The sequence below is a fragment of the Andrena cerasifolii genome, chromosome 4 (genome assembly GCF_050908995.1).
Source record: "Andrena cerasifolii isolate SP2316 chromosome 4, iyAndCera1_principal, whole genome shotgun sequence".
Classification (NCBI taxonomy): Eukaryota; Metazoa; Arthropoda; class Insecta; order Hymenoptera; family Andrenidae; genus Andrena; species Andrena cerasifolii.
Genome location: NC_135121.1, coordinates 4,370,366 through 4,397,793, shown reverse-complemented (window position 1 = coordinate 4,397,793; position 27,428 = coordinate 4,370,366). Strand labels below are relative to the sequence as shown.

The window sequence follows — 27,428 nt, the reverse complement described above, 5'->3', positions numbered from 1 at the left end:
CCCGCTTCGAAATGCTAATATTTGTGTCCGGTTGCAAATTGCATCACGATCTTCGCTGATGTAATTTGTGTATTACGTGAAGTTAGCTATAAGACAATGTTTTTCATACAACAGCTGTTTTTCTGCACAGAAATGGTAATACCGATAGATACACGGCTGTCTGGTGAACGGGAGAGGGTGGGAGAGGGATCACTCCCTAGAGGATCACTAGACTGCTGACTGTTCGTGGCGCGCGAGATTTATATATATCGTCATATCTTCTACTATTATTTATTAATCAGCGTGAAAATTGGTGAAAATCTTTTTTGTATATTAAGGAAAAACTTTGTCGCTGCAAGTTATATGTACCTCAACATTGCCTCGATACTTTTTAACGGCGAAAGTTGAAAAACATGGGTTATGTCCAGTATTTCTTTTTAATTAAATATTATTACATTTTTTAACATAATTTTTTGGGCATACATTTTACGGCTTCGCTAGAGTTTTCTGAAGTTATGTTTTAAATCTCACAACGATCCCTTAATATTTACTCAAGTTATCGCAATTTATGTTTAAAGAAATAATGATTTTGGACGATGAACAATTTTTTGTTTATAATTTTTAACTCGAATAGTAATGATTCGATAAACAAACTGTAATTAGAACAATGTGTGTCGAGACGAGCTTTACGACCAGGGTTGCCATATCTTCGGCATTCAGCCGGAGTCTCAGGTTTTGAACCGTTGTCACCGGCCTCAGGCAGGCACAATAAAAATCTCCGGCAGAATAGAGAATATTAGCGAATTTGGAATGCACGCACTTGCACTGGTGTAGTAGCTTGCCATAAAAAAGTAAAAAACTATTAAAATCTGTAACAAATTCGAATAAATATTCATAATACTTTTATTATTATTATTACTCCTTTATAAGAAGTCATTATTATAATGAATTTTAGATGTCTGTTTTCTTATTGACCCTTTTTTTCTCACTCCCCCCCACCTGACTGCAATACTCAACGAAATTGAAATCTCCGGCAAAAGATCAGGCCTGATCTGACAACCCTGTTTCCAACACTACATTTTTTAAAATACAGTTTAACATTTAATTTTCCAACAATTCTTAGCGTTTGGACAATAATTTTTCCCATTTTCGAGCACTAGTCCCCTTATTGCATCCGAGCCCTCAATTATGGTTGGAATTATATTTTAGAGTACTAGGAATAGGGACAGATTAGAAGGATAAACAGAAAAGAGAAAAATGTATATTAGAAAGGGAGGATAGTTATAGTGGGGACGGGAACAGGGCGTAATGTGGGGAGTTATGAAAAGGAATCAGTATGTGAATGAATGTGATAAAATAATTGTATTTAGAAATAAGTATAAGAGACTAGCCTATAGTTGGTTGGGCAGAATAAGTTATGACTTGGAACGCCATCTTGCAGACTGTAAATTAACCTGTAAGAAAACAATAAACCTAAACCTAAACCTTATATCATTTTGGGGGCCAATTTGATCGAGAAAACAACGAATCGATTGACGTCACTTTCGCAAAGATCTGATTAGAAATGCAGAACTCCAGATTCGCCACTGCTTAGTGCGCATCCTATGTGCTTAGTGCGCATCCTATGTGCTTAGTGCGCAGCATTGTAAGTAATATGGCCCCGCTGGTTTCGAGCGTCGAAGACCACGAAACTCAGCGAGGCGCATGATTGCTGGCGGCATCGCCTTTGACCACCCTTCGTAACCGAGCGCTCGACACCCGAGAACCATGGGGCCATGCGATGTTGGGCATGTTGGACTTCTCGCTCGGCCCCAGCCTGTCTGCCGGCATGGTCCTCGATCCATCCACGACGTCATAAGTTTCATTGGCTGTGAGTACGGCCGTTATCTGGAGCTTCCATTATTGGTAGTTTGTACCATCCATCGAACCGTTTCACCTGCTTCGACCAGATATTGTCCGAAATGTGAAATGTCGCAGTTTTGAATAATGAATAATGGCGTCTCCATATTACCGCACGTTTTTCCTATTCGTGAATTACTCGCGAGCCGCGAAATTTCTTCTCACGAATGACTCGCACTTGACAATACTCTGCGCAGTTGTTGCGGCCTGGGCCCATAACCTGTTAAGGCAGCAGCTTATTATAAAGACTTGGGTGAACAATGGATCGTACTTTATTAGATAGACTGATATGCACACTGTTTGGTATCTTCAGGAAGACTGACTACGCATGGTGCGACTAGCGTCGCGCTTCCGTTTGAAAAAAAAAAACAGTCGGATATATCGGAGCGCGACATCTAGCCTCAACAGAATGGCTATCATCAATTTAATAATTATCCTGACTGCGTGTTTTTTCACCCTTGTTATTTTCTCTAACGGTAGGTCATACTTATTCTCCTATTTTCAGCATGATTGTAAAAGATAAAGGTTATGTTACACCTTTGTATTTCCTCGGAAATTATTACGAACAATGCGATTATACCTGATTTCTTACGCTACAATGTTGTAACAGAATCTTATTAACAGTATAAGCGAAATGATAGACAGTTCTAATTGCCTCGCAATGATTTTAAGTCAATTTCTTCTTATTACCTTCGATTGTTTTTCAACAACTCGTCGTTACTTTAACATCTATTTTTTCCCAGTCTATAAGTTCAATTTCGAAATTTTCGTCTCTCATAACGTATAACTGCAAATTTTTAGTATAACAGAGATAGAGGGCAATTTCCCGCGCAGAAATAAACTAAAAGTACCCAACAAAATATTTTCTCACAAATTTTATTTTCCCGAAAATTATCAGATATTCATATATTTGTCTGCTTCACAAAAAACAGTATAAATGTTACTTGTTTTTATAGTGGTTACATAATTCCACAGATAGCAAAGTTAAAGTAATTATAACAGACACTTAAATTTGATTTATTTTATTAACTCGAAAATTTCTTGAAGAATTCTCATTAATTATAAATTATATTTTAGCCAAGAAACATGGTCTCGAGAAAATCTTTGCATAGCAACTTAATTCCTTTCCTGTTGCACTACAAATTTGCCCTTATCCCGTATAATTCTTTAACAACAATTTTACCGTTTGGAGTAACAGACACAATTATTCTAGGATCGCCGACGCTTCTCTTCGTGACGCAAAAGGATATTAGAATGGCTAATGCATCTCGCACTAACAAAGTAGCTACCATTATAAAAGACCTCTCCGAAGGCGCGGCTTTGGATTTTTATTTCGAGCGTGAGCTAGTGTGCTGGTCGGACAGTGGCCTAGAAATAATCCAATGTGTCCAAACGAATGGCACGCACACTGGCGAAAGGATGGTCGTAGTAAATTCTAGCTTAATCTCCCCCGACGGCTTGGCCTGCGATTGGTACACAGGGAAGTTATACTGGACGGACGGGGAGAAGAATAGAATAGAGGTGACTAGCATAGACGGGCGTCACAGGAAAGTTCTTTTCTGGACGGATATTTATCAGCCCAGAGCTATCGCTCTCGTGCCAATGAAGAGTATACTCTTCTGGACCGACTGGGGCGACGTGCCCAAAATAGAAAGAGCCGCGATGAACGGGGATCCAGCGACGCGAGAGGTGATCGTTTCCGACGATATATTTTGGCCGAACGGTTTGACGGTGGATTATGAAAACGAGTTGGTTTATTGGGTGGACGGAAGGCTCAGGTTCATCTCGGTGATGGATTACTATGGTAAAAATAGGCGGAAAGTGGTGGAGCAAGGATTAGATTACCCTTTCGCGGTGACCTTTTTCGATCACAAATTATATTGGACGGACTGGAAAACATGGTGCGTGCATTCGTACGACGTGCGCCAAAGTCTGGCGCATCCTAGGGAATTACTGCACGGAGAATATATTCCCGGCGATATAGAGGTTTGGGATGTTAGGCGACAACCGCGCGGGACTCATCCCTGCGAGAAAAATAATGGAAATTGTTCACACTTGTGTCTTCTCAGTATGACGGAGCCTGGGTACACCTGCGCGTGCCCCACGGGTGTTAAGTTAGTGGATAATTTCACTTGTGCCGAAGGGCCGGAAGAATTGTTGTTAATTGTTCAAAGAAATGAAATTTGTCGAATATCTTTGGATTCGCCCGATTACACTAACTTTGTGCTACCATTAGCAGGTATAATTATTTCATTCTTATTCCTTACTAGCTTTACTAATCGGCTTCGTCCGAAATTTAAATTCTGATTTTATGAAAAAAGAATTTTTAAAATTTTTTTGTTCTGTAAAGATGGTCACATTCATCTGAATTAGGGTACGTTTATGTTGGAGCTGCGATAAACGATCAGAGCGACGATAAGAGCGAGATGAGTATATAGATGACCAATGATAAAAGCGTCGAGAAAGAAATATTTCTCTTCGCTATTATCGCAGCTCCAACATAAACGTACCCTCAGTCAGGCATAATGAGCTGAGGCACATTTCGTGATCCCAGAGTTCAAAAGTTTTTAGGCCACAGACAAACATACAAACATATAAAAGCTTTCTGCTTTATATATTAAGATATTCCAATAATAATATTCTACAGTGGCTCACAGCCATAATTGTATACTCTTTAAAATCGCATAACTTTTTTAAAAGTAATCCAAACGACTTGAGTTTTTTTTAGAAACTAGAAGGTTTAGTTTGCTAAGTCACGTGATTCGTCGGTTTGAAAAAATGGGCTTGGTCGGAATAGCGAAAAAAATAGAAAGGTCGTTTTTTAAAGTTCTTTAAAAAATTGTAACAAAAACTCAAACAGTCTTCATATTTTCGCAACTAGCGCCTCTGTGGTAAATTTTACCCAGTAGCGCCTCCCACCGAGTTAAGATTTCTTTTATTTCATTTTTGTATTTGCCATGTTTTTTTTTTCACTGTCACACAAAAATTCAGAACAATAGTTCAAGATACAATAAAGCAGCCTGCCAAACCTCAAATTAATTTGTCGAACCGTTTTTGTAGAAAAAATTCGCATAGGATTACCTATTTTTCGGCCCAACAAGGCACAAACCCCCCTTAATACAACTTAATATAAACCGAGGTATCGTTAAGCCAACCATTTTAAGATGAGAATTGAATAATTTAACATCCTTTTTTTCACAAATTCAGGGATTAAACATGCAATAGCGATTGACTTTGATCCTGTGGAAGAAATGCTTTATTGGACCGATGAAGAGGCTTGTGCAATTCGTAGAGCCTCCCTTGACGGTTCCAATCAAGAGAACATAATAACAACCGAAGTAGAAAATCCTGACGGAATAGCTGTTGACTGGCTGGCTCGCAATCTTTATTGGACTGATACAGGAACGGATCGAATCGAGGTAGCCAGATTAAACGGCACGAGTAGGAAAGTGCTAATAAACGAAGACCTAATCGAACCTAGAGCAATCGCCCTTGCTCCGGAGCTCGGTTGGATGTTTTGGACCGACTGGAATGAAAAGCGCCCGAAAATAGAGCGAAGTAACCTCGATGGGACAGAACGTGTTCTTCTAGTAACTAAGGACATTGTTTGGCCAAACGGAATTGCCTTAGATCTAGCAAGATGGAAAATTTATTGGTGCGACGCAAAGACGGATAAGATCGAAGTCTGTAATATGGACGGCACGGACAGAAGAGAAGTAATTACGGATAATCTGCCGCACCTTTTTGGTTTAAGTTTGTTAGGTGATTATTTGTATTGGACCGACTGGCAGAGACGAAGCGTAGATAGAGCGCATAAGCTTACCGGTGGCGAGAGGGAAGTTATCGTTGATCAGGTTCCAAATGTTATGGGTTTAAAGGCAGTCCACTTAGGAAAAGTTAATGGTACGAATCCTTGCGCGGAGAATAACGGAGGATGCAGCCATCTGTGCTTGAATCGGCCAGAGAACAAGTATGTTTGCGCTTGCCAGATAGGATACGAGTTAACGAAGGATAAAAAGACTTGTGTTGTCCCAGATGCGTTCATGTTATTCGCAAGAAAGGAAAATATTGGGAGAATTAGTATTGAGAACGCAAATAATGATAATATTATTCCATTGACCGGAGTTAAGGATGCAAGGTAAATTTGATAATTTTTAATGCAAAATTTGATGAATTGAATTATTACTAACAGTATTACCAGAAGTATTAATATTTTTAAAGTTTTGCTTTCACAAAAATTTATTCGTTTAAATATTCTTCACTTGTATCAGCGCCTTGGATTTTAACATAGCAGACAATCGCATCTATTGGACGGATGTTAAATTGAAAACAATCACGAGAGCCTTTATAAATGGTTCTGATATGGAAAGAGTCGTTGATCTTGGTCTGGAAACACCCGAAGGTTTAGCAATAGATTGGATTGCTCATAATTTATACTGGAGTGATACAGGAACTCGGAGAATAGAAATGGTTCGTTTAGAAGGTTGTAGTAGGAAAGTTCTTGTATGGAATAATATTATTGAACCTAGATGTCTGGCTCTTGATCCTGGTAGAGGGTAATTATATTAAATTAATTTTCAAATTTAATTTTTATACATGTGCACAAAAAGGACAATTCTTTTTAACGTTAATGATTAATAACACAGTTCGACAAAATTTGACTTCTTTCCGGACTTGTCATATTCAATAGTTGTTTCTTATAGGTTTTCGCGTGCTGAAAACGAATCCGCAAACCGTTTGTCGCCATCATCCTCAGCTTTTGAGTAATTCGATTTTTAAAAAAGCTGTAAATTTTCTACTTTGAACATCTTTTATGTCGAAACGGTAATAGTTATTCGGTTGCTTGTTCCATCAAATTCTATGAACCCTCCCGAATACAACGATATAAGATATTAGTGCATTATGAAAAGAAGTGGTAAGACACATTTTGTTTTCAATACAGAAGCGAAATAGGTTGGCGAAAACAATCGCTTAACGCGTGTGACTACCACTGTTGGCGCCGCACGTTTTGCCAAACTATTTCGCTTCTTTATTGAAAACAAAACGTGACTTACCACTTCTGTTGATGCTTTCCGAAGGAAAAATGTCTGCTGCATCTCGTGGAGTAGTCAGGGTTACTCCTAGACCCTTAGTTTTGGAAACAAATTGAGAAATATCTGCAAAAATGGTTGCATATTGGGTGGTTTTTTCCCTTTGATCGTTACTTAAACGTATTTAAATGTTCACAATGCATTAATAACTTGTATTGCTGTATTCGGGAGGGTTCATAGAATATTTTGACGGAACAAGCAACCGAATAACTATTACCGCTTTTTTTTTCAAAATCGAATTTCTGAAAAACTGAGGATGATGGCGACAAACGGCTTGCGGATTTGTTTTCAGCGCACGAAAACCTATAAAAAACGGCTGTCGAATGTTACAAGTCCAGTTGGCTGTCGAACTGTGTAATTGTGCATGGTAAAGACTATTTAGTACATTAAGTTTTTCAAGTTTTCCATACTTCCTCTACAATTACAACATTTATTTTGGTATCTAACATTTCTCGAAAGAAGTTAAATTTGTTGCTAAATATTGACCAAATGAATATTTTGTGTAATTTTAAGTTTTAATTATTTCCAATACTAAAAATCTGATTTCTTTCCAGCCACATGTATTGGACAGAATGGGGGAATTCCGGTAGTATAGAAAGATCATTTCTAGATGGTACCAATCGCAAAGTAATACTTTCTAATATTGGAAGAGCAAATGGTTTAACAATTGATCATTCAGCACGGAAGTTATATTGGGCAGATTTACATACTCCAGCTATCGATAGCTTTGATCTACGTACAAAGAAGAGAGATGCAATTATAACGGAAAGTATTGGGTATCCGTTCAGTATTACTCAGTATCAAGATTACATTTACTGGACAGATTGGAATACAGGTGAAAACTATACACAAACATTAATTAATGGCTAACTATCTATTTCAGGGTTGACTAACTGGTGGCTCATCCGCCTTGCTGCTACGCTGAACGGCCCCCTCCATACCTACCAGACTCTGAAGGTGCAACTTCATGGTGACGCTAGACGCTCGTTTTGAGCGTCAAAACCAGTCACGTTATCGGTCCACGTGACTTTCAGCATCAAGCGGATAAGCTAAACTCGGTTTAGCTTTTCCGCTAGACGCTCGTTCATTGTTTGAGCGTCGGTCACGTGACGAAACGAGCGTCGACGCTGACAGTTCCGTGGACCGATAACGTGACCGATTTTGACGCTCAAAACGAGCGTCGAACGTCAGCATGAAATTGCACCTTTACTCTTCAGCTTCATTCTTCATTCAGGCAAAATTCAGACTGTCACTGCTAAAGGTGCAATTTCATGCTGACGCTCGACGCTCGTTTTGAGCGTCAAAACCAATCACGTGACCGACGCTCAACCGTTGAACGAGCGTCAAGCGGAAGTTTAGCTTTATCGTGTTCTTCCGCTTGACGCTCATTCACTTTGACTCGCTAGTTCGTTGGTCGAGCGTCGGTCACGTGATTGGTTTTGATGCTCAAAACGAGCGTTGAGCGTCAGCATGAAATCGCACCTTGACAATCACAGTGGATTCCTCCTTGTTTCCTTCTCTTTTCGACTGCGATCGTCAGAGTCTGGTAGGTATGGAGGGAGCCGTTCAGCGTGGCAGCAAGGCGAAGGTGCCCCCGGTGGCCCGCGAGCCACCAGGTAGTCAACCCGGATCTAGTTACTATTGCCAGATGAGAAGAAGAAAGACTACCCACAAGCTGAAATGTCACAGGGGCAAGGAGAATCGTCCGCTCGCTCCACTCTATCTCCTCCAAGAAATCCTACTTTTAGGTTCTTAAGGTGCGATTTCATGCTGACGCTCGACGCTCATTTTGAGCGTCAAAACCAGTCACGTGATCGGTCCACGGGACTTTCAGCGTCGCCCCTCATTTTGAGCGTCAAAACCACTCACGTGGCCGGTGCTCAATCAACGAACGAACGTGTCAGAGTGAACGAGCGTCAAGTGGAAAACCTAAATTGGGTTTAGCTTTTCCGCTTGACGCTGAAAATCACGTGGACCGATCACGTAACTGGTTTTGACGCTCAAAACGAGCGTCGAGCGTCAGCATGAAATCGCACCTTTAGGCCCGGTGCAGACGAGCGGTTTGCGTCAGTTTTAGCCGAACATAAATTTATATGCAGCAGTTCACACGGGACGCAAAGTTTTGCGGCTACTAGACGGTATGTTTGCGTTCGTTTTGACGTACGCATGTCTTGCTCCACCGCGAATGAACGCACCGGCAAACTGCCGCAAACCGCTCGTCTGCACCGGGCCTTAGCGATTGTCCATATCCGCGGGTTGTTGTAATACGTGTCGTTCGCGTTCTGCGTTACGCGGCGTACTTTGTTACAAGGAATTGGGTGTAGCGAGTGGGCGATTCCCCTTGCCCCTGTGACATTTCAGCTTGTGGGTAGTCGTTCTTCTTCTCATCTGGCAATTGTAGTTTAATACGTATATTTCTGTATTATTTTATGATTTGTAAGAATATCAAATTTTCTTTCAATCAACAGGCGACATTGAAAAAGCTAATAAAACTAACGGAGCAAATAGAGTGAAAATACATAACAAATTAGAGTCTGTAACAGATTTGTTGGTCTTCCATGCTTCCAGGCAAACGGGGTGGAATCCCTGTGCATTAAACGGTGGGAACTGTAGTCACCTATGTATTGCTTTGCCAGAAGAAAATGAAACTCTATCTAATTCCTTTAAATGCGGATGTCCCACTCATTACAACTTAGGAAAGGATAATAAGTCATGCATCGGTTGGTACATTTGAATTCGTTATAATTTTAAGTATTATTTGGAAAATTCTATACTTTGCGCAATTGTATTAAAAATAATTGTAATATTCAAGCAATGAAAGATTCTGTCAATAATTACTCGAGACAAAGAGTGACCCAAAAATGAAGCCTTTTTTAGCCTCGTTTTGGTCCCACGATTTTGGAACGGAATTTTGTGCCAAATGATACCTTATGATGAGACATCAATCACAACAAATTTTCTAGTTGAGGTGACCATTAGTTTCTGAGATATGAAGGTCAAAGAAGTGAAAATTCGTTAACGCCTCAACCCATACGCTTCGATGTACGAACTTCTATGTCAGTCCGATAATTTAAACAATTATTTCCAGGGGTTTTGCTGACTGCTAACAAGGAATTTCAACTTAGATTTTTAAAATGCACGAAAAAAAACTCAAATATAAATGTCTGTGTAGTGGCTGCTTTTTCAATATATCACCCACCATGTTGAATCGGTCACTTTGAATTTTGAAAATCTAAGTTCAAATTTGTTGTTAACACTGTTGTATGGGCTGACGCGTTAGCGAATTTTCACTTTTTTGACCTCCCATATCTTAGAAACTGATTACCACCTCAACTTGAAAATTTCGCGTGATTGATCTCTCATCATAAGGTATCGTTTCGCATAAAATTCAGTTCCAAAATCGCGGGACCAAAAAGAGGCTATTTTTTGGGTCACTCTTGGGTCACTCTCAAACACTGGATTACTATATACTAAATTATTACTTTACTTTATACAGAAATGTATATAGCAACTTAATTTAGACATAACGATGCATTATTCATTTTGCAGCGCCAAAGAACTTTATGATGTACAGCTTACGCAACGCAATTTTTCGGTTCCTTCCTGATACTAGCGATTGTCCAGACATCGTTCTTCGAATTCAGGGCCTAAAGCACGTACGCTCTATAGAATTTGATCCCATAACCCAGCACATTTATTGGATAGATGGCCGGACATTGTCGATAAGGAAAACCCTGGAAAATAAAACGCATTCCAGTATAATTGTTTCTGGGGGCTCTGGACATCCCGTGGATCTTGCTTTGGATCCCCTAGGGAGATTGCTGTTCTGGTCTTGTGCTGTAAACGATGCGATCAATGTTACGAAACTTGACAACGGCTCTGCTTTGGGCATAGTAGTAAAAGGTGACGGGGAGAAACCAAGAAATATCGCAATACACCCGGAAAAGAGATTGCTTTTCTGGACGGACATCGGAAGGAAGATGAGGGTGATGCGTAGTAAAATGGATGGAAAAGAGAGGGTAATGATCGCGACTGATCTCGAGCAACCAACAAGTATCGCGGTCGATGTAGCTTCAAATATTGTGTACTGGGCGCATGGGAATCGGATCGAGTGTACAGACTTCGATGGAAACAATAGAAGAATCCTAGTTTCCCCTGTCTTACAGGGGTCAACTGTTTATTTAGCTGTATTCTCCGATTTCGTTTATTGGTTCGACAGAGAAACATCAAATTTAGAGCGCGTCAACAAATCCGGGAATGGAAGGAAAGTGATTATGAATAAAATGCTTACGGATTTAATTACAGTGAGCACTCCACAAGATGACGCAATGAAGACCCATATCTGCAGTCCATTTCGGGATTATGGAGGGTGCTCTCATTTTTGTATCGGAACCACTTCGTCCAAGTAATAATCAGATTTAAATTATTTTTATGCCTTCATTCCTATTTCTATTGCATTTCGAGTTATAAATAGTATATATAAATATGTATATATATCTATATATATCACATGGGTAGACCCCGAAGCCGAAAATTCAAAAATTCTGTAACTTTGTGAATATGTAAGGGATTTCCTCCTGATTACAAGGCAATTTTTTAAATTAACCCCCGAAAATTCGGCTATTTTCCAATTTTGTGTTATAACTCGCCAAATGTAAGAGATAGAAAAAAGGTTCAAGACAAAAATTACTTATTTTAATTAGATCTATCATTTGGTAAAAAAATTATTTTACAGTTCATGAGTTATAACAGAAAATCGGAAAATAACCGGATTTTCAGGGGTCAATTACACCCCTTTAGAGTGAATTTGGGCAGCAAACAATAATTGCGTTGTAATCATGGGGGAATTCCCTACATATTCACGAAGTTTCAGAATTTTTTGAATTTCCGGGTTCGGGATGTTCCCTTGTTAGACAAATGTAGAAAATACTTCTTTCAGATGCTCCTGTCCAAAGTCTTTGGTTCTATCCGAAGATGAAAAAACTTGTAGAGCTCCACCAGCCTGCGGTACCGATCATTTTACTTGCGCTGCGCCCAGTTCTGCTGTGGCAAAAGACTGTATACCTGCAACATGGAAATGTGACGGTCAAACAGACTGTCCCGATGGAAGCGATGAATTAGGCTGCCCAGCTTGTAGCCGCGATCAGTTCAAATGTCAAAGTGGTCACTGCATTGGTAAGAACATTAAGATGTGAAATTAATAAGAATGGAACTGACTAATTTTTAATTATAAATTAGAAAATGAAAGGATGAATGATAGCTTCTAAAAGACTTTTGAACCTGCTAGATATGGCCTGGGTGTGCGATGGAACAACCCAGTGCCACGACGGCCTGGACGAGCTTCATTGCTGCCGACCAGATCAATTTCGGTGTACCGGGAACGGTGTCTGTATTTCCGGCTCAGCTCTCTGCGATGGCTGGGAGGACTGTGCCGACGGCAGTGACGAACTTACGGCGTCGTGCATACCTGCAAACAATCCTCGGCAAGAAAATAATTCGCTAGAATCGGGAAAGATCACCTATGTCATTGTTGTACTTATTGGACTGATCGCAACAATTGTTGTGGTCGTTTTTGCGTTTTATTATCGTAAGAAAAAGTTTATCAACAACGAGGAATTGCCTGATTCCGCTGGAGATCCTTTGTCGCCGAAACCAGCGAGATTAGCAAAGCCAATGTTCGCACAGAAAAACTGCAGAAAAGATTTAAAAATGGGAATGGAGACTGTAAGGATGTCGATGCTAAATGGCAGCAGTATTGGATCGAGTTATGACCGAGGTCATATTACTGGTGAGTGATATCCAATGTACTAATGAAGTTTAGTGTGAATAATTTTGGTAAGTGGTATGTTTAGATATTAATGCTACATATATAATCGTAACGATTATTCTCAATTTACATTTAAAAAACTGCTGTTTTGTATTCTTAAGGGGGTAGGTTATCCTCGATAGCCCTAAAAGGGGCCTTTTTCAAACGCAAATTGTAAAGTGATAAATAACAGTAGAGAGAACGTTTTGTTCCAGTTTTAATCGTTATTCTATGAGCTTTAACAACAAAAAAAGAAGTTTAAATATCTCTATGTACATTAAAGTTGGGAGTAAAAACGTAAAGGCGTGTACCCGGTGTACCGTTTGATGGTGAACATAAAATCTCGAAAACCGCTTCAACGTTATGCTTGAAAATTTAATGAGAGATGCAGAAAACCATTCCCTACGATGATCATACACACACACACACACGCACACACCAGCCCCAGAAAGAACAGTCCGCCGAAACATTGCCGAAATACACTTCAGGAACAAAACTGTTATGCGTCGCCCGTCCCGCTCAGTGAGCGCGCCATATACCTACCTATTCTGCACCCTGCAGCTCTGCAAATAATACGAATTGGAAAAATCCTTTTGCTCGCGTATTACCCATATAATGTACCTATAGAAAATGCAAAAAAAAATCGATTTTTTTCGCCCGTCAGGCCAGAAATACCCCCTTAAGTATTCTACAAGAGTAGAGGCGAAATGAGTAAAATATAAATTGTAATTTAAGGTGCATCGAGTTCAACGCGCGGCAGCTCTGCTGGAGGTTATCCTCAAGAAACACTGAATCCACCTCCAAGTCCAGCAACGACAGCCAACTCTACCAGGTGCTCAAGCAGTAACGCATCTAGATATAAACCTTATAGGCATTACAGAAGTATTAATCAGCCTCCACCTCCAACTCCTTGCAGTACAGACGTTTGCGATGAGTCGGACAGCAATTACCCAGCGAGATATAGATATGAAAGTGAACCATTTCCTCCACCCCCGACTCCAAGATCTGTTTACCAGAGCGACGCAGGGATTAGTTGCCCTCCGTCTCCTAGTTCAAGATCTTCCACGTATTTTAGTCCTCTTCCGCCACCTCCCTCTCCTGTTCCGTGAATGTGTTCGAATGTTCTGATATTTTCGTTCTCAGGAAATCATAATTCGCTGAGCTCGCAAAAACTCTGGAAACGTCTGGTCGTTTCCTCGCGGTATTGATATTTTATTTGGAATAGGAGCGATACGATTTTTCTTAGTGCCGAAAATTGCAGAAAATACATACTGGACATTTCTTATTTATTCATATTTATAAGGTAAACGAAACAAGAAAATAAGTCCATCGTTTCATAATGAAATTTTTTCTTTTTTTTTTTTTGTACATTTTACCGGATACTTGTCTCTTTTACGCTGAAGCAACAAAAATGAGAAATGAGCATTTCTTTTGAGGGTGCCTTTTCTAACAATTAAGTCTGTTATTAATATTATTTAGATACGAGTAAGTTTGTTCGATTATTCTTGTAAAAAAAAAATTCATACCATTGTGCCTATTAACTTTATAGCGTAACTGTAAGTGATTTAATCGTAAAGTCTTGTAAATATTGTAACAATTGTGTAAAAAATGTATATGATTCTTAGTCTGCGATAGAAGTCGTTTAAAGGGAGATACCTTTCTGTATCTATACCAGTTTTTAGATTCTTCACTACTGTACTCTTGCTCTAATTCTACGCATATAGTATGCTATACGAGAAAATTAATTTCGTAACTACAACCAAAACATATCAAAATCTATATTACAAATTAAAATAAGCATAGTAATTGTTAAGAGAAATCATTTTAAATAGGTAAAAGGAGATTGAAAATTATTTCGAACAAGGTTGAAATCAAAATCTTAGTAATGGGAAAGCATAGTGGTTAAAGTAAATAGACTAAGAATATTTAAAATATGTATTCGTAGGAAGTGTAAAATCCTTTAAAGTTCTGCAACGAAAGTGAAAAATACTCGCATTTATTTACATTTCTTTTGTGAATGCCAATGAGACTGTGGGAATTAACGAATTGCGGATTTTAAAGTATCGCGTAAGGATAAAACGATACTGTTCCTGCAATCTGTAATCTGACTGTGCCATAAAATATTCAAGGTGATTAACGAATGGAATGCAAAATTCAAAATTATTGTATAGAGAAAGCGTACGATGTATCATACTCGTGGAAATGACTTTTACCTCGCACTGCCATTATACGAGCCTTGAAGAAATGCATCTTCTATTAAATTATTCTCGTTTAGCATTAAAGACTGAAATAATTCTTCTATATTTTTTTTACATTTGCAACGAAAAGTGCATTGTCCTATGTATGTAGTATAATTGTATAAAGAAATAAAATTTTTGTTACATATTTTATATGCCACTTGTTATTAAACGCCTCTAGAACGCTGAAAGGGGGAATATACGTTTACGGTGCTGTCGAGAAAGTGAATTGTTAATTGTCTCATTGAATTCGGTTCATTCCTCCATTTATTCCATCCTGTTTCTGCGTGACTGTCGTTTATTTCTTTCTAAGTACAAAAATGTAAGTGTAATTTAACATATTTATTTATTAAAACTTCTTTACTATTTACACACGCAATATCTGTGTACAATCGAAGAACGTAGAAATAGCAATAAAAACATCGAATAAAATACTACGCATACTAATGCACTATACAGACGCACTATTTACATTGGTCCTTTTTTTATTTCTACCTATTTTACAGATTTTACAGGCCGACGCGCGCCACAAACACGAACGATTCTTAACATCTTTTCCTTTCGTTTTGTACAAATATACATATGCTTAGATTTCTTTGCTAACAGAATAAATAATCGTTCCTTAAGCAGATGCGGTCCGTTGTTGACGGCAGGAGTCGTTAATTTAATCTGAAGATTCTTGCGTTTTCGAATCTAACTTCTCATTCAAATAAGTTTGAAAACTCCCGCGAATCCAATTCAAGACAATTGACAGGAAATTGGATTAAGAAACAATTAATTAATGTGACACGATGAGATAGAGAAACGAAACTTTCGGGAAATATTTTATATTCTGTCACAGGATGAAACTCAAATGAACTGGTGTTATAGTTAATCGCAATTAGATTTCCATTATATTTCTAAACTGTACTTTTCGAACTAGACAAATAATGCTTAACTATGGGCGCATTCCACTTACGCCCAAATCGCCCGTGATTTTCATTAAGGTAGGGTTTTCCTGTACGCGACTGGACGCAACTTGAAGAATTTCTAAGCCGATTTTCTCGAAAATGACGCGCGATATCAAAAAATTTTATTCCTTTTTTTCGACTTATTCATTTGTTACGAGTCGAAAAGAAAGAGTAACTTTTTTTGACATCGCGCTTCATTTTCGAGAAAATCGACTTTGAAACTCTCCACGTCGCGCCCAGTCGCGTGCAGGAAAACCTACCTTAATGAAAATCACGGGCGATTTGGGCGTAAATGGAATTCGCCTTATATGTAGTATGAAGGTTGTTCTTAAAATTGTTTGTACAAATGTTGGATACGCGTGGTATTCATTAAAATGAATTAAAAAAAAAATGATAACTTGCGCTGTTTTCAAATTACGAAGCAAATTTAATTTTGTATATTGTATAATATATACAAGTATAAATTCTATAAATTGTTCTCCTGGCCCATTTTCTCGGTCGATTCGACTTTGTAGTTTATGCTCTAAAGTTCCAAATTCTCTTTCGTCTCTGAATCATGATTTCTAACTGAATCGCCGAATGAGTAGTTTCATGATTTATTAGTACATCTAAATTTATAATTCGAAAACAGCTTAAGGATCTATGCTTGGTTACAATTTTTTTGTTTATTTCAACAAGTTCCGCACATATCCACAGGCTGAACTAACAATTGAAGAACTCTGTACTTATATTACATTCATTCTTTAACTGTTGGCTCTGATAAGACGTGAAATCGAAAAATGTTATGCATAACTGTTAAAGTATAATAATACATCTTACTGCCGCTAATTCGTTTTAATGTAAATTAGCTGATATAAAATGGAAAACATATTTTTTTTTCTGTTACAGGAAAATAATTGACAGAGAGCACCTTTGAGTAACTGTTTCCGCGTGCCCCCTATCAAAGATCGTGCAATCAATTATTGAAACAACTTTCGATACACGTAATGCGGGCTCTTTACTCGATATAAGTCCAAATTTAATTATATCAGATAACACTTGACCCATTTAAAACAAATGAAGCCATTCACTTTCGCACGAGTATTATTTAATGCAGGGAATGTCTGGCGGTACCGCAAACGTAATTAAACGCGTAAAAGATTTAGAAGGATAAAAAGATCACAGAAAAATTACTAGACGATTACCTACAGTTATTAAACTCGATGTTGCGATGTAACTGGTAGGTAAATGTTTAGAATTTTTAATTAAACTTGCATTTGCGCTTTTCCTTGCCGTCAATAAAAATCGATCGCATATTTGTTCGAATGAAAATCTTTTCTCTTTGAACAACTGCCAATCGACGGATCAGTTAATTAATAACCAATACCAACAACAACAAAAATTGTAGATGATCAATTGTTTCAGAAACTTTCCCAGCAAGAGGGGGGTACTTTAAAGTTCGGCGCGCGTGTTTACCTCGATTTAAATCCTTGTTCGAAAATGTTTGTCTCTTCGCGAATGTTGACTAAGTACTTCCAAGTAAAGCACAAGTACAAACAAGGAACAAAATCTTAATTACCTAACAGTTTCTCTTCAATTCCTTGTAATCAACCGTACAGATTGATTACGCGTATAACAACAATAATGTTGCGTTTTAAAAATAGTCGTTTGATATATTTTAATGTGTATAAAATTTGGAAGAACTTGAAATATTTGTATAAAAATTTTTTGTTATTAATATCTAAATTTTGTGTCAATTAATTGATCGATCAAATCCTTCGTTATCTCCTTTCATCTCGTGGATAGAGAACAGGTTAGGCAGTCAGGACTATCTGAATCTCCAACGATTAATTACTCGATCGAACTTTTGCAAATGCGTATGATGAATTTAAATCCGTGAATTATACAAACGCTCGTTAAACATCTCGATGTACCCTCCAGAAGTGGCATTGTCTACTATTTATTCAATCGAACAAAAGCTTAATTCATCGTTCTCTCATTTTACTAATATCTTCCTGACCATTCTCATTCTTTACTGCTCATAGATTCTTCACTGTCAAAATATTTAACTAAACCAGTCAGCGAATGGTTAACGACACCCGCACCCAAGAACAGCCATATCCTGATAATTCTTCAGGACCACTTTATTCTCTTCATCGAGATAAAGCATAGATATTGAACTGAGTGCGGTAGGTACGCAGCAAGCTTTCGGCACCATGCTTGGTTTCGTCGAGTAAACCAAATTTTGAACAATCGCGTGGTTCGTAGAATTCAAATGATCTGCCAGAGGGAACGGGCAATCGCCATGGCAATAAAAAGCATCGTAACCAGGAGGGGCAACGATCCAATCGTTCCAACCGACGTCTGCAAAGTCGACGTAAAGTGGATGTCGCCTGCAATTCTCACGGCCGTCTTTCCGACGGTTCTTCCGGAGTGCCGCTCTTCTAGCACGGCGGTCCATTATTTGGCGCGCAGAGGACATCTTGTACCTAAACATTTAGCATTCGTTGTATTAACATTTTATTTATATACTGCAAAGGTACTTTAATAACGACAGTAGTTTACAAAATCCAAAAAATTATTTTTGATCGAGACTCTACTATGAAATTCTTATGTAAGGAGGTGCCCTAAACTCAAAAATCGACATCAGACGAAATCCTATGGTTTTTGAGATATCGCCCGATGAATATTTTGGTAATTTTTTAAGAAGATGACCCGACGTTTTTGGCCATATCTCGCGTTAGTGTTGACCGATTTGATCGCGACAACTCTTAGATTAAAGATAATCAAATTGCATACAACTCTTTCCTACAGTGTTTTCCAATCCGACCAATAGTTTAGGCGGAATCGAGCGAAACTTAAGAAAAATGTAATGTTTTGGGGCCGAAATTGAAATGGAAAATTCACTAGTTTCGAAAATTCCAGTTTCTTATTTTTTTACGTAGAGTGCACCTTTACAAAAGAAACAGAAAGAGCCAAAATTATTTTTCAAAGCTAAAATTTAAGCTATTTAAATTTGTTTTCATTGAAGACAAATTCGTAATTTGTCAAGAAACAGCAAAAATAGGGAAAAAGTTGAAAATAGGCACTCCCACTCTATCGCCCATAACTTCCTTATTTGTGCGTGGATTTTGCTCAGATTGAGTTTGTTTTCTTCGAAAAGCTGCGCACTCTACGTAAAAAATAAGAAACTAGAATTTTCCAAACTAGTGAATTTTCCATTTCAATTTCGGCCCCAAAACAGTACATTTTTCTTAAGTTTCGCTCGATTCCGCCTAAACTATTGGTCGGATTGGAAAACACTGTAGAAAAGAGTTGTACGCAATTTACTTATCTTTAATTTAAGAGTCGTCGTGATCAAATCGGTCAACTCTAATGCGAGATACGGCCAAAAACGTCGGTTCGTCTTCTTAAAAACTTACCAAAATATTCATCGGGCGATATCTCAAAAACATATCCATAGGATTTCGTCTCGTGTCGATTTTTGAGTTTAGGGGCCACCTTATATAAGAATTTCATAGCGGAGTCTACATCAAGAAATGACTGTAAACTCGTGTCATGGCAGTTTTAAGTATAAAATTGTGCACGCACATTGCACAGAGGTGTCTAAGATGACGAACCACATAAACTTTATAACGAAACAAAATTTTAAATTTAAAGATCAATACTCCTAATATAAGGAAAGTAACAATATTTATTTGCTGTTTGTCAGAAGGCAGAAGAAAAAATAATATAAAGGCACTATATACCTGCCATCATCGGTGTAGGTAAATAACATTGGTCGACTAACAACCCACGTATCGTTTCTCTCGCTTATATTCCTTTTTAAGCGTACATGCTCCTGTTTCGTTCCACGCACGTGCACCAGGAGCCCATGGTTATTCGTAGGATCCTTTATCCACCTCTCCACAGCGGGATGCACATCTACGCTGACTGTACCATTCTTTCTAGTATTTATTGGCTTACTATCGATTAAACGTAGCAGTGGTGCTCTATGTCCTTTTGCACCAGGACGTAAAATGTCATATACAAGTATTCTACCCAGCTTCGGGGCCAAGTCTTCTTCGTTTAAAATTGGTACACGTGAGAGACTCAACTCTGCGGCTTGTAATTTTTCTCTTGTGGGTATACTACTTAAGTCAAACGAAAGACGAAAACGATTTGGAGATTGAAACTTAAGATCCAGGTCACTTTCTGTGTTAAAAAAAGAATATTCTTGTTATTAGTAATTGTAGATTATATAATAATAGAATTAACCCTCCGTGGTCAGACCTTATAATCATTCTGAATCTTTGAACTTTCAAGCGATAATTGTGCAATCATGCTCTAATAGTCTTTTTCTAGAAATATGAACTTTGATGTGATGAAATTTCTAGTCCAAGAAGAGCGATTTTCCGCGGTTGTGGAAACAAACGATATTTCTTTTTCCGGTAAACCCCCTTTGGAAGTTGTATAGGCGCGACAGTTGAACTCGAAAATTGCTCTTGGGGTGCGGTACATCCCATGTGACCACGAAGGGTTAAAATAAAAAAATCATATACTATGTAATTAAATCCAAATATATTAATTATGTATCCTAGTTTCATTAACCCATTAAGCATTTAAAATGGATATATAATCTTATAATCTTTATGCATATGTGCATTGTATGTATAGTGCTTAACACGGTGATCGCCTAAAATCCGCCACTGAACACAGTCGGTACAGATCGACTGCCTTCCTTTCTTGAGGATCGCTGTGAGTAACTATTGTAAAGTCTGTGTTCGCAATATCAGCAGTATCAGGCCCCCTCTTTCAAAGAGTACTCATCTCAATTGCAAATATTGTGAACACGTAGTTTCAAGAGTTACCATACAAACTATAATGAACTGGACTTTATTTGTTCTGATTACTCAGAACTCAATTTCTTTTACATAGAGCAGGCCCTCCTTTAGACCTGTAGAACTGTTACCTTGCTAACCGCTGCGTGGGTTTTGGGAGATCTGCAGGACTGTGTGTGTGCCCATACGCGTGAGGCCCAGCTGCATAGACTCGTGGTACGAGGCAATATGGACACACGCACAGTCTTGCAGTTCTCCCGTAGCCCATGCTGTGGTCAGCAACGTAACAGTCCTGCACTCAGCTGTTGCCCGGGTTGCAGAACTTGGGGAGATATTTGCACTGTAAAGGGCAGGCCTGACATAGACTCAATTGCTAGCATATATAGTGCTCCGACCACAAAGATAGATACTGCAACAGTTTCTATTTCAGATGTATGTGAAATCGATGCCTGATTCTGAGTGCATCTACCAAAGTCCCCTTTGGTGTTTATGAAATATTTTATGGGTTTGTCACAAACATTTTATCCAGATTAACAAAATACCGATGGCATAACACAAAATAGTGAAACTCATTGATCTCAGAACCACCTCTCGACCAGATGCGCTCTTTCAAATTAATTTGGCAGAATACTGTGCCCTGTTACCCAGAATGCTCAGCTCTGAACCGCTCCATATGCATATGGTTAATGTGCTTGATAGGTTAATTACTGTAATAATTTGGTGTCTAAGTATTTTGTACAAAATTTGATTTGTTTATTTTGCAGGTAATATACATATAAGATACATGAGAATTATGTAACTTATTAATTGTCGAGCATAATTTAAACAACAACTGTAACAGTTCTTTTATAATCCTCGTACAGTTACTCACAAAATTGAGCGTACACCTAGGTTGATAATGAAAATTGACGAAAAAATGAATACAACCATTCGTATATTTTATATACATTCTTCGTATATTTTACTAAATAATTCGTAAAAAAAATTCTAAATAAAATTGACTATTTGTCTATATTTAACAGAAATTGTAAAAGCATACGTATTTTAGTGACACAAAATTGAGCGTACATGTAGGAATTTTCACATTACGCAGGTCTATATTGGTTAAATGTTGGTACTATTGAAGGGGAAGTCCCGTGAAATATCTTTCAAAATTCGGTTGCTCAGGAACCAGCAACAAAAAACTATCTGTTATCCGTAGATTGACGATTATAGTAGCAACATGGCTAATAAGAGGAAGCAGACAGACATTTCAATACGAAATTTTATTGTAAAATTATATTCGCAAGGTAAATACTTTCGTCAAGTCAGGAAAATAGTCGGCAGAACACATTCTACCGTACAAAAAATTATGAACAAACGGTACGATGGAACAGTCCGAAATACACCTGGCTAAGGATGAAAGAAAATATTGTCGAATACTGATGAACGATTCATTTGTCGACAAATTGAAAGAAATCCGAGTACAAGTGTGCGGAAGTTAACGTTAGATGTTTCCTCACGTATAAATAAAGACATCTCGGTTGAAACAGTTCGTAGAACATTAAGAAAAGAGGGATATAATGGCCGAGTCGCACGAAATTTAACTGTTTTCGTTTATATGGAGAAACAGTAAATAGTTCTGATACAACCAAATTGATCGTCAAAATAACATTTTTTCATTCATTTTGTACTTATTTCCTCAAGTTTTCGTTTACTATATATTAAGGAGGAAGGATCAAAGTACATTTTGGCATATTTGTTATTAAGTAATTAATGCAAACAAAAGTTTAAAAAATTGAAAACTGAAGAACGTATCAACTACCCCGGTCCCCTGTATATTGTGTTTTCATTTTTGAATATGTGTGTTTGTATTCATTTTCGCGCTAATTTTCGTTACCATCCTAGGTGTACTTTTGTGAGTAACTGTATATTAAGTTTATTTAGAGCACTAAAGAGGTCCGTCATATTGGGTCCTCTAGAGAGAGAAGATTATTGAGTACCCGCCTTTTTGAGTATCGTCAGATTCACTTTATGAACCAAATATGCGTTATTGATATTGATGCATGGTAGCACGACACATTATTAGGGTATTTTATTACATTTTAGTTTATATTTGGTTTATAAAGCGAATTTGACAGCACTGAAAAGGGCGGTAACTCAATAATGTTCTCTCTCCAGAGGACCCAATATGGCGGATGCGCATACTCACCTCTTTAGTGCTCTAGTTTATTACGAAGAGAGATATATACTTACCAACATGAGAAAATGACCGAACTGTATTAGCACACCTGGTGTGAATCCCCGGTTTAGCAATATCGGCCATGCCAATAGTATTTTGTTTAACAAACAGTTTTTTTAACGATTCTGGTACATAAGCTGGCCCTTGGGGCTTTGGTCTCTTTGCAAAGCCGAGAAGCGAAAGAAGGCTAGCCTCCATTCCAGCGATTGCTTGTTCACGTTCCCCAATGGCAAAATGTTTGGCAGTGTCAGAGTACAAGTGCATATGAACGGTTGCTTGGGTAGTTGCCAGCAGCAAACCTGCTGCGACTAAAACCAATCTCAGCGGCAGCAACATGCGCATTGTGATGTCGTTGCTCACGGATGTTGCCTCCCTGGTAAAGAAAAGAAAACGGTTTAATTTATAAAAATAAGTAACAGGACGCATGTGCAGCGACGGAAACAAGTTTTTTTTCTAAAATTTAAAAAAAGTGATAAATTGAGGCAATTACAATCCTTAATTTATTACAAACATACATAATGATTTGATTAATCTGTGTGCTCGTGCGTCGATTCACGACTAAGTTGTGTGGTAATTTACCGGAAATAGAAATTAAAGAAATTGCTATTGTTGAACATAAGAAATGGTACACAGTGGTTCTCAAAAGCATAATGTAAAATTATTAACAGCTTCTCCATTCACTAATTATTTATCATTTACGTGTATCGTAAAAACTTGTAAATGTTTAAATTCTGTTAATCGAAAGAAATGGGGTTTAAACTATTCAGTGATGGAAAAGTAAAGTTGAGAACCACTGAGACGGACCTGCAGTCTCAAAGATGGAGATGGAAGCAGAAAGGCTTAGAGACTAGTGCCAAGCTGTCTGCTGCCGAATGATTGTGATTGTCGGATTAATCTAACCGCGGATTTCCAGCGCATGCGTGTTTAAGAACCGGACGCTGAACGACGTACTTACATATGGCTGGTCCCGCACGACAGAACCGAATTATTGTACGAATTAAGGATCGTTTAACTACGTGCATTTATTTTGCACATAGTCAAAAACAATGTTTTGGTAAAAAAAAAACTTTAAGAAACTTAATAAAACATTATTTCCATGATTGTTTAATTATCCTTTCTACAACAATAAAATATCTATTTATGTACATATTCAGTTAATTCCTTTCTTCTGTAATAAATTATTTTTAATAGCATTCAAAAAGTGCTGGATAGTTTTTAACAATTGCATAGCAAAATACGTTAAAAATAATTCACCAAATTTTGGATTCCTTTTTTTTCAGTTATATGTAATCATTTTTCTGCAAACCAATAATGTACTACTTTTCGTTTTAAACAAATCGTTGGAACTAAATGCCTCGCATCGATGTTTCCTAAATTATCCAACTGTAATGCAATCTGAACGAATCTGAAAATTAGTGAACGATTCCAATAAATAAAAGTCAAAAGCAATACGAAGAGAAAAAGCTGCTGATAATTTAGCGTTTTCTTAATATATAGGGTGTTAACAAAACTCAATAAAATATTTTATTCTTTATTCACTAGTACCCAATGTTTCCGTTGTTTTTATAGAATTTTAAAGGGAATGCGTGTTTCAAAAGGGTGCATATGAAAAATCACTTTTACCTTAAGATTATAGTTTTTTAATATTTCAATGTTTGTATTTCAAAATTTGTTTTTTATTTCAGTACGGACTAAATTGTTGAATGATTTCAAAATAAAGCACTGAAAACTTAGCGGTTGAGAGGGAGGGGGGAGGAGGTCCGTAAAACTGAACCTTGCATGAGCTCTCTCTCTCTCGCCGGCATGCAAACTAAAAGCTACAATGCGGAAAAATGTTCAAAGCTGAATTTATTTCCGTTGCAACGCACGTCGCTACCCGAGATAGAAAATGCATTTGCTCTTGTCTCCGTTTTCGAATCGCAACTTTAAACGTATACTTTTCTCATATTTATTAACAAAATCACACGGAAAAAGGTAAATTCCAGTAAAGAAAGCTATAGTAACATTGAACTCTCGGAAACTGACTTTGAGAAAAAATGATTTCTATCGTTCGAATGCTCGTTACGATTCGAATTGGATACTCCTTTTCATTAACTTCTGTGGTACGAACAAAATGACGGAAACATTTGTAATTGTAGTTTCAACTTAGTCTGTATACGAAATTAAACATTTTTAAATGATCGAGTAAAATGTAAAGAGTGACAGTTGTATAGGCACAAATAATACTTAAGTCTTATACATTTACGTTTCCTTGAGGTTCGACACCGTTTAAATAAACTAATTGTTAGATTTTCTGGCACCATAACCTGCTAGATTTTACTGGGCTTATTTCTGACAGATAATAAACACTTTGTACTGAAGAATCAACTTTTTAATATAAACTTGATACGCATTACAGCGGTACATAAAACAATAGAAAGAACATGAAACACAAACCACACACACATACGCACATTAAGCAACAGTCAAGCATTCATACCAACATAACTATAGTGAAAAATAATGTAATATAGAATACAAAGATGAATATTAAATGAACATAAGAAAGAAAAATTAATCAACACTAATTATGTCCTTTCATTTAATAGGCAATAATATCAACACAAATCAGCATTAAAAGCAAAAATAATTCCTACGATTCACAATGAAACACTTAGGGAAAACACTACTGTGACAGCCGTAAAAGTAAGCCATTTTAAAGAATTTTTTTCAGGAATAATTTACAGTTTTCATAGAAAATTTTATTACCTACCGTTAGTACAATGTTTTAAGGGACTATACAAAAAAAATAATAGAAAAACATGCGTAAATTGTTTAATATTAATTAATCTTCTAGACCCCCCCATGCGCGCTGGTCGAATGTGTAATTATGAAACAGTCGGTCCGAAATCAAATTTTATTTTTTTTTATAATTTATATGAGTGTAGTTTCTGGTGTAAGTACCGATTTCTTAAACAAATTATTTTTGTAAAAATGGTGTGCTTTAGAAGAAAAGTTTCGAGAATCCACACTCATATAGTTTATAAACAAACAATGAAATTTGATTTCGGACCTTCTGTTCCATAGTTACTAGAAGATTAATTAATATATCAAAATTGATGCATATTTATATATTTTTTTTTTGTATAGTCTCTTAAGAAAGTGTACTAAAGGTAGGTACTAAAAGTTTTCTATGAAAACTGTAAATTATTCTTGAAAAAAATTCTTAAAAATGGCTTACTTTTCCGGCTGTCACAGTGCTGTTCTCCCTTAATAACACGCATTCCTTCGCAGTGTAAGTGCGATAACGTTGGTGTCTGCTTGGAATTGACTTTTGTTTAAAAAGTGAAGGATGCGTGAATGTATAATCGAACAATACTGAAAGGAATTTGTGTGATTCTGTCACGTTCGAAGTAGGACGGGAGAGGTACACATGTAATAATTCTAAACCCACTGCAGGAATGCACGACCACCCAAAATATCCCTGCATACCCAACGCGTAGCTAACTGAAAGCTATTAGATTTCTACTTAGGAAACGGTCATGCTTCCAGGAATCGAAGTTTCTACCTGCTCCCTACCCAGGGCATTATTCTACTGCTGTATCTGTGTTTCGGTCCGACCCTTCAACTGTTTTCACAGATAGCAGAATATCGACAAAAGAATAGTAAGGATGAACAGTAATATTTCAATCATCGATGTTTTATTGGGATAATACAATTTCCGAAATTATTATTGGTAATCATTTCATTCGAATAAATTAAAATTGAATATTGTTGGTAGTTGAATGCTCTTAAAACTCTTTTATAACTAAGCCTTTACAAAAACAGTGGGATCCATTTTGTAAATGCTCGAAATATTTCGAAAAACCGAAGACGCATGAAATGAAGAAAATTCAGAGTGGTTGAAACATTCCCTTTCGATCGAGTAGCATTTCAAATATTGTTAAATATTAACAAATATCTGTAGCCGAGTTTCTGTATACCTTACGCGAATGCATGTAAGAACACGAAAAGAAACACGTATAATCGTTCGATATTATTAAACGGAAATCGTTACGTTAATCAAATTATAACTGTAGAACAAACGAGTTTTGACAGAATAAGAAAGTATACGCATTAAACGAAAATTGTGAAAAAATTATACCAGTGGACCATATTCGGCAAAACGAATTGAACGTAGCAGGTGCTTTATAAAATAAAATAATTGCACTAGTAACATATAGGTTCTACCATGAAATTAATGTAACATTAATGATGTGCATTATTTAAGGAGAGAACAATTTAAAATCTAATGAAGAATTTCGTAAAGTCTAATCGAAAAAGTTCTTGAACATTTTCCATGTAACATAACCTTAAATTATGAATAAGACAAACATGAAATGTCTGTAATAAATTTTGTATTCTTATTTATAACAATTTAAAACTTCTCAAATTCGTTGATCCTATGGTTGGAAAGGTTTTGGAAGGT

At 37.3% G+C, this 27,428-nt stretch overlaps 3 protein-coding genes across 6 annotated transcripts in view; 2 read left to right on the top strand and 1 right to left on the bottom strand.

Moving 5' to 3' along the window:
- The first annotated feature begins 516 nt into the window (after window positions 1-516).
- On the top strand, window positions 517-15,164 carry Arr (low-density lipoprotein receptor-related protein 6). Of its 2 annotated transcripts, XM_076811524.1 has the most exons (11): window positions 517-1,849; window positions 2,192-2,354; window positions 3,092-4,117; window positions 5,086-6,016; window positions 6,150-6,434; window positions 7,523-7,803; window positions 9,437-9,688; window positions 10,518-11,373; window positions 11,908-12,143; window positions 12,256-12,756; window positions 13,510-15,164. In XM_076811524.1, the coding sequence occupies exons 2-11, from the start codon at window positions 2,207-2,209 to the stop codon at window positions 13,881-13,883; spliced, it is 4,890 nt and encodes a 1,629-aa protein (XP_076667639.1). In that variant the 5' UTR covers window positions 517-1,849; window positions 2,192-2,206; the 3' UTR covers window positions 13,884-15,164. The 2 variants fall into 2 exon arrangements, with proteins under 2 accessions (XP_076667639.1, XP_076667640.1); XM_076811525.1 differs by lacking the exon at window positions 2,192-2,354.
- Mrpl42 (mitochondrial ribosomal protein L42) overlaps window positions 11,308-27,428 on the top strand; it is a 27,943-nt gene continuing 11,822 nt past the window's right edge. The window contains exon 1 of the mRNA XM_076811574.1: window positions 11,308-11,320. The gene's annotated coding sequence lies outside the window, so the exon portion shown is untranslated. The remainder of the gene's footprint in view (window positions 11,321-27,428) is intronic.
- LOC143368628 (protein decapentaplegic) overlaps window positions 16,542-27,428 on the bottom strand; it is a 12,639-nt gene continuing 1,752 nt past the window's right edge. For 2 of the 3 annotated variants that reach the window (XM_076811563.1, XM_076811565.1), the window contains 3 exons: window positions 22,996-23,354; window positions 19,690-20,134; window positions 16,542-18,429 (listed from right to left, as the gene is read on the bottom strand). In XM_076811563.1, the coding sequence (XP_076667678.1) occupies window positions 18,030-18,429; window positions 19,690-20,134; window positions 22,996-23,354 (1,204 nt within the window). In that variant the 3' untranslated portion in view covers window positions 16,542-18,029. Of the gene's footprint in view, window positions 18,430-19,689; window positions 20,135-22,995; window positions 23,355-23,785; window positions 23,872-27,428 lie in introns of those variants that run through there. The other variant, XM_076811566.1, reaches the window with a different exon arrangement.

Bases quoted from the DNA above. Each gene is read 5' to 3' on its own strand.
- Arr (XM_076811524.1), top strand. From the start codon at position 2,207: ATGGTGCGACTAGCGTCGCGCTTCCGTTTGAAAAAAAAAAACAGTCGG. The intron at 2,355-3,091 runs GTAGGTCATACT...CAATTATTCTAG, and splicing joins CCTTGTTATTTTCTCTAACG to GATCGCCGACGCTTCTCTTC. The intron at 7,804-9,436 runs GTGAAAACTATA...TTCAATCAACAG, and splicing joins CTGGACAGATTGGAATACAG to GCGACATTGAAAAAGCTAAT.